Source organism: Ammodytes marinus (assembly GCF_949987685.1).
Source record: "Ammodytes marinus genome assembly, chromosome: 4".
Classification (NCBI taxonomy): Eukaryota; Metazoa; Chordata; class Actinopteri; order Uranoscopiformes; family Ammodytidae; genus Ammodytes; species Ammodytes marinus.
This window is the reverse complement of record NC_137233.1, coordinates 9192478-9199698: the sequence shown is the minus strand read 5'-3', so window position 1 is coordinate 9199698 and position 7221 is coordinate 9192478. Positions and strand designations below refer to the sequence as shown.

Below are 7221 nucleotides of genomic sequence, written 5' to 3'. Positions count from 1 at the left end.
ACAATCAGCCTATCTATCTATCTCTGTATAGGCTATCAATTAATGAAGCCCCAACACTGGATAGGCTATAGCAATTTTTACTAAAACGTCAAACAATCAATACATAAATAAATACATCACTAAACTGTCAAACTATGTAGGCCTATTTACCAATCAAAGACAAAGTATTGTTATTAAAAATAATCCTAGAATAACACAGGTGGGATGGTAGGCGCGTCCCCTACGTCACTCGTGACCCTACGTCATCATTGAGTCAGAGCAGCAGGGAGACTAGCTAAAGCTGATGTATCCCATTGGTCTCTCTGTCAATGTAAACATGTAGCCGTTTTATCGGTGTGACCGTACTGCAACCAGGCGGTGGTTCATAAGGGGTTCGTAATAGTTAACCGGTTTGTCCGTGATCCGAGTAAAGATGGCTGTGTGGCTAAAAATAGCTGTTTCGGAACCAGGGACGTGTAGTGTTAGCTTGCTAACTAGCTAACACCGAATAGCTAACAGTCGCACAGTGTTTGTATGAGACTGTCGTTGCTAATTAAGACAGCTAGCTCACAGTAGGCACGAAAATTCAGGCTAAATCGAGTTTAGCCAAAACAACGGAAGATGGCAAGGCGTGTACTCTAACGGGGAATCGTCAAGAAGTAAGGACAACATGAAGAACAGCAGGAGAGCTGGTGCCTCGTCACCTGTGAATGGGAGACAAGGTAACGGTAAGTGTCGCCAAGAAAGCTATCTTCATTCTGGGCAAGCGTATGTTTTTGACATTACATCAGCAACAATAACCACTATTCATATGTTTAATGCAAAGACGTGACCGTGTCTGTTGTTGTAGCATGTAAACTATGCCCTCTATGTTCTGCAAATGTGTTAACTGCGTGTGCAATGAACGAAGATAAAAGTAAACACTGGCTAATAATGTGTATGCTGTGTGTCAGACTGGGACACGAGACGGAAGAGGAAAATTGCGGACATCAAACATGCCCTGAGTGCGAGTCCAGTGGATGTGGCAGCTTTGCGGAGGATGGCTATCAGTGAGGGAGGACTGCTGACTGATGAGATACGCTGTCAGGTCTGGCCTCGGCTGCTCAACGTCCCCCTCAGCGTCTTGGACCAAGAGCCAGGTAGGTGTCATGTGCATCATATACAGTCAATGTTCACCAACAGAGAAATGCAGTCCTCGTATCTACTGTACTGTATATGCCATGTCTTATACTGGCCCCTTTCCACTATCCACTTTTTTTTTTTAATGTGGAAAAATATCATCTGACCATATATGTTCATGCTGACCGTGACATGTCTTGTCCAGAAAAGGTAGAGCGGGAGAATAACAAGGACTACAACCAGGTGTTGCTGGATGTCCGGCGCTCGCTGCGGAGGTTCCCGCCTGGTGAGTAGAACACATACCTGCTCTGTTAACTGTTTGCTGCTGTTTGTATGTTCTCACAGAAACCCCCACAGATGAACACATACAACCAAGCTGTGGTGCACCTAATCTAGGCAATTTGAGTAACGGATGTGTTACATATACCTCATTGGCTGTTATTATTTGTAAATCAATAAAGTTCAACACTAGATTTGAACTGGAAAAGAAAACAACATTTTTGCTCAGGGTCAGAGGAATAAGTTAACATTTGGAATATGTTGATCATTCATTTTCTATTTGGTTAAATTCTTAATTTAACCTTTTTTTACACTTAATGTAAGTAGATACATTTCAGCTCTTTTACAAAGCCCCTGCAAATGTCACCCACTTTAGAACATCCACATTTATTAATTTAAAGATCAATGTAATGTCAAACTTTGCAACTTATTGCTGTTGGTGTTGCTTCTACTGGTTTTCACCTTGGCACACAGGTGTGCTCTTCAAGCATTGAGCTACCTTGTCTACATTATCAGATTATCTTCTGTTTGACTAAGGAGTAAAATACAACAAGCACTGTATATATACCTTTTTACAACCTGCTGGTTGTAAAAAGTTGATATTGCTGCACCTCTGACATTTGACATAGTACAGGTTCAGTGATCAAGAAGCATTACCACAGTCTACATACTGTTAACCCGTATTTTATCTTGGCTGGACTTGTCCAGGTATGCCAGATGAGCAGAGGGAGGGTCTCCAGGAAGAGCTTATTGACATCATCCTCCGAGTTCTGAAACATAATCCCCAGCTGCACTACTACCAAGGATACCATGACATTGTTGTCACCTTCTTATTGGTCCTGGAAGAGCGCCTTGCAACTGCTCTTGTGGAAAAACTATCCACGCATCACCTCAGGTACTTTCACTTTCAATATGTATATAAAAATATGTATATAAAAAAGTAGATCACATTACCCCAGTTCTTAGGTCTTTACACTGGCTTCCTGTCACTCAAAGAATTGATTTTAAAATATCGATGATGGTCTACAAAGCCTTAAATGGTTTAGGGCCAAAATACATTACTGATCTGCTGATACGTTATGAGCCGCCCAGAGCCCTTAGGTCGTCTGGGACAGGTCTTTTAAAAGTCCCCAGAGGGAGGCGGCATTCAGCGTTTATGCGCCCAATGTCTGGAACGGACTGCCAGAGAGTCTGAGGTCCGCTGAGACTCTCAGCTCTTTTAAATCGGGTCTCAAAACGTTCTTGTTTCCCTTTTAACCTGTAATTTTTTTTTTTTTTTTTTTTTTTTGGTAAAATGTTTTAATTCTTTTATTTAAATGTTGTATTTTTATCCATGTTTTAAATTTGTTCATTTTTTTTTGTATTTGTATTCTTTATTTGATTTTAACCCTGTGAAGCACCTTGAGTGGCCCTGTGCCTGAAATGTGCTCTATAAATAAAATTGCCTTGCCTTGCCTTGCCTAAAGAAAGAGTGTTTTTTTTTCTCTGTCATGTGTTCACATTTCAGAAAACAAAATATCCCTTCTTTCCATGCTACCCTCCTGACCTCCTTCAACAATGGTCTATTGTGCACACTAAAAATCCTCTGTTGTATCCTTTTATTTTGTCAGGGACTTCATGGATCCTACCATGGACAACACAAAACACATTCTAAACTATTTGATGCCCATCATTGAGAGGATCAACCCTGACGTGCATGACTTTATGCAACAGTAAGTCTCTCTCTCTCGCTCTCTCTCTCTCTCTCCCTCTCTCTCTCTCTCTCTCTCTCTCTCTCTATGAGACTAGTGTCATTTTTAGGATATCATAGGCATTATAAAAAATGGCCTATGTTTATGATATTATTGGCTGTATCCTTCAATTGCATGACCCAGGCTTGGCACAGCAAGGTATTTTCCAGGTGTTTTAAATAACCCTAGATTAATTTTGACCCTCAGCATGCTCAAATCAAAAGACGACGCTAATAAGTGAAGGAGGAGGGTGACTTTGCACTCACTGTATACTGATCCTATTATGAGAGCTACAGTTAAGTGTGTACTAGAGACTTAACCACGGAGATTTAATTCCTCTGCTTGGAGGGCTTAGGCTAACATGTCAACTGCCTTCTACTGTATGTCTTTCAGTTCTATATATAACTCCCATTTTTGAATAGTTATTTTTTTTTAGTGCTATACATTTTCCCTGAAGTGGGGCATGAGTACACATTAATATTTTTTTGTGCTGTTATTTATTCGGGGCGACTGTGGCTCAGGTGGTAAAGCGGGTTGGCCAACGATCCAAGGGTTGGCGGTTCGATCCCCGCCCGGCCACCTGTGTCATGGTTGTTGTGTCCTTGGGCAAGACACTTCACCCACCTTGCCTGGTGTGAATGTGTATGACTGCTGTATGTTTGAGGTGGTGGTCGGAGGGGCCGTTGGCGCTGAATGGCAGCCACGCTTCCGTCAGTCTGCCCCAGGGCAGCTGTGGCTACTCTGGTAGTTTACCACCGCCGGTATGACTGTGTGTGAACAAATTGAACCTGGAACCCTGTAAGCGCTTTGAGTCCTTAGGAAATAAAGCGCTATATAAATCCTATCAATTATTATTATTATTTATTGTAAACGATACTCATGTATTTCTTGATTGTTAGGGCTGAGGTGGGCACAGTATTCGCTCTCAGCTGGCTGATCACCTGGTTTGGCCACGTGCTGTCAGACTTCCGCCATGTTGTCCGGTTGTACGACTTCTTCCTCGCCTGCCATCCATTGATGCCCATTTACTTTGCTGCTGTGGTGAGTGTCCTACTATCTAGCACTCCTAGTTTAGCAACTCAAAGGAAATTATTTAGAAACTCTAAAAGCTCTCATCATGAATTTAATCTGCTGAATCAATAATACACAAGAACCATTGCATGAGCCTTTGTAACGGTTAAAATATTGATATTGTATAATTGTAACTTCAATTGAGCAGTTGAGTATTTATTGACCTATTACTCTCCATGGCTGATTGATTTGACCTACCCGACACTATCAAGTCCCTGCAGCTGTCTTTGACCGTAAAGAACAAATCAACCTGGCTAACCAGTCCTTGAACCTCTGACGGCTAAAAGCCTGTTATGCTAACAGTTTGTCATAACAAATGTGCCTGTGTGTTTTATTGGTATTTGCGTTGCAGATCGTACTGTACAGAGAGGAGGAGGTGTTGGAGTGTGAATGCGATATGGCCATGGTTCATCACCTGCTGTCTCAGATTCCCCAGGATCTGCCGTATGAGACACTCATCAGCCGAGCAGGAGACCTCTTTGTCCAGTTCCCTCCTTCTGAGCTGGCTAGAGAGGTTGCCTCACACGATGGGTAAGCACTGTATCCCTTTAGCCTCAACCCTTTTTGAATACATGACAGAAGAAAATGAACTCTTCTTTGATTTTCTCATTTGTTGTTTTTATACAACTTAACTTACTCACAATTTTTTTCATTAACCCTTTTCTTTCTATGTCCTCATCCCTCTGTGTATCTTGTCTCTTTTCCCCTCTCAGCATGGCGTCCTCTACCTTTAAGGACTTTGACCTTGCGTCCACTCAGCAGCGACCGGACTCAGTTCTCCGTCGGCGGCGCAGACAGAAGCAGGCGGCGATGGATAGCGCGGCAGCAGCAGCAGCCAGCACAGCCGTGGCCCGGCCGTCTGCTGCGCGGCGCTTTGTTCGACTGGCTATGATGGGTCTGACCGTGGCTTTAGGGGCAGCTGCTCTGGCCGTGGTCAACAGTGCTCTGGAGTGGGCCCCCAACCTGGACTTGTTTCCTTGAACTACTCCACTCACAAGCTAACTGTCCTTGACCGAGATCTAGCCGGCGGGTTTGTTTCCAAGAACCCCCTTTATGTTATGCCACAAACAGTCGAAAACACTGTCTGGAGTGTACTCTCTCTAAACTCAAGTCACTCTTTGCTCTAGGATGTGTGTAAACATCCCACACACAGGGTCCCTTTTTCTAAGACTCCTGAAGAACCTGCACCAATGTTACAGCAACAAGTGATGGTGCTCTGAAATGAAGGATCTATCCTGTTATGATGAGGAGACTGTATTTCTAAGAACTATGACTGACGGCGTCATTATTAAAGGTTATTTATATTTGGTATTAGGATAATCTGCTATATGCTCACAGATATATATATATATATGCTGAAAGCTTGGTGGACTCACTACACTTGAAAACTGCTGCCAATTAGGAGAGCTGGAGTGAATGTATGAGAGTGTATGAGAGTGTATGTGTGTGTGTGTGTATAGTCACATTTGTTTTCTATTAGATACCTGGACTCAGACCAAATAGAGGATTATTAGAGTCCTCTCTTTGTATAATTAACTTTTTCTTTCTTTGTTAATATATAGCTATGTAATCAGCCACATAGAAATATGGTCATGTCAAGCAGACACTTTTTAAGGTCCCCTTTGAATTATGTTTTGAGGTCATTTGTTCCCTGGAGTTGTTCGAATAAGCTATTTTAGTGAGGGGAAAAAAAGGATTAGTTCTTCCTGGCACATAATCTCTTTGACACATATCAACAGTTGTCACTCTTGACCACACATTTAAATTCTCGGTGATAGTTGGGATCAGCTAAACTTGTCTGAGACATTTTAAACAGTAAATGTGTTGGAGCCTACTTTGGACTTTTTTTTTTATCTCAAAATGTATTCTCTATGTGCTCTAATCTACAACTATCATCAACAAAAAAGCTTTACAATTTCTTTCTCACTCAATTGTTTGATTGCACATCGTTTTAGGGTCCGGTTAAGGTGTCTGTTTCATGACCCCAAATGTCTAGGGTATGTTTTCTGCGTCACTTTTTCTGGAGTAGATGATTACATCTCTCTTCAGCAGCACACTCACTCACTCACTCAATGCCTGGTAACAGAATATATTAGAGCTGGAATAAATAGCAAGTCAATTGAAGTTGGATGAAGTAGTCCTTGTGTCGGCAAAGGGGGGGACCCAGTTTGAACTGACATGCATTAGTTTTGCCAAATCACTTTGAAATAAGTTTGCTAGGCGCATTGCTCACTCTGACCGTAAGGGTGCACCCCTCAGAAAGTGCACCCGAGCCTTCATATTAACACTGTCCATTGCTTTTTTTTCTTCAACAGGTTTTATTTATATAGTAAGTTGGATTGCTTTGAGTGTAAGATTAGCATTTTGGGGACTGTCCAGCTCATTCCAATGTTCCAGTCATTTTCATTCAATAGCATTTACAGTATTAAAGGGGATCGCTTAGGTTTCAGTAGTATGGCGCTTACCTGAATAGCCACATCTTGTCAGAAAATAAATAGCAAATAGTTTTCCAGAGCACCTTACTAAAGAAGAGAATTTTGGTCATCTGTAATCTTTATGATTTAATTTGCTTCATCAGAAATCTTCAAAAGTATTGAATTCCAGGTCACCTGTATTCAACGGCACAACAACCATTCGACAAAAAACTCATTTCAGTCGATTTCATTGAAGGAACGTAAAAGGAAGTTGTTTTTGCCAGTTGAGAAACTGAATACAAGGTCATCCCATTCCTATATTGAAGTTGATTGGTCCATTGCCCATGTCGTGAACCCCTGATGCTGGTAAGGGATCTACAAACTGATGCGCTGAAGGTGCCTGAGGGTGTAGTTGTTCACTGGTATTGTAATGCACCATGTATCTGCACTCGGTGGTTTTTCATTTGTTTTCATTGCACTAAATGATTTATCTGCCTTTTCAGTTTATTTTGTCATAATGAATCTGTCATACTAATGTAAAGTTGTACAAGAGAATGCTAATAATAAACTAAATGCAATGAGTAAGAGAAACAATGTTTTTGGACACACTTGTTCATATGCACACATTG

The 7221-nt window shown here is 41.6% G+C and overlaps 1 protein-coding gene across 2 annotated transcripts; it reads left to right on the top strand.

Annotated features, from left to right (window-relative positions):
• The first annotated feature begins 277 nt into the window (after positions 1–277).
• tbc1d20 (TBC1 domain family, member 20) lies at positions 278–7188 on the top strand. 2 transcript variants are annotated; one of them, XM_080026798.1, is made up of 8 exons: positions 278–707; positions 933–1118; positions 1304–1384; positions 2086–2272; positions 2988–3089; positions 4007–4148; positions 4531–4709; positions 4892–7188. In XM_080026798.1, the coding sequence occupies exons 1-8, from the start codon at positions 650–652 to the stop codon at positions 5157–5159; spliced, it is 1203 nt and encodes a 400-aa protein (XP_079882924.1). In that variant the 5' UTR covers positions 278–649; the 3' UTR covers positions 5160–7188. The 2 variants fall into 2 exon arrangements, with proteins under 2 accessions (XP_079882924.1, XP_079882925.1); XM_080026799.1 differs by lacking the exon at positions 278–707 and having other exon boundaries at positions 940–1122; positions 1313–1384.
• Positions 7189–7221: the final 33 nt, after the last annotated feature.

Coding starts and splice junctions, on each gene's coding strand:
- tbc1d20 (XM_080026798.1), top strand. CDS start 650: ATGAAGAACAGCAGGAGAGCTGGTGCCTCGTCACCTGTGAATGGGAGA. Junction 3,090..4,006: donor GTGCATGACTTTATGCAACA/GTAAGTCTCTCT, acceptor CTTGATTGTTAG/GGCTGAGGTGGGCACAGTAT. Junction 4,710..4,891: donor GAGGTTGCCTCACACGATGG/GTAAGCACTGTA, acceptor TTCCCCTCTCAG/CATGGCGTCCTCTACCTTTA.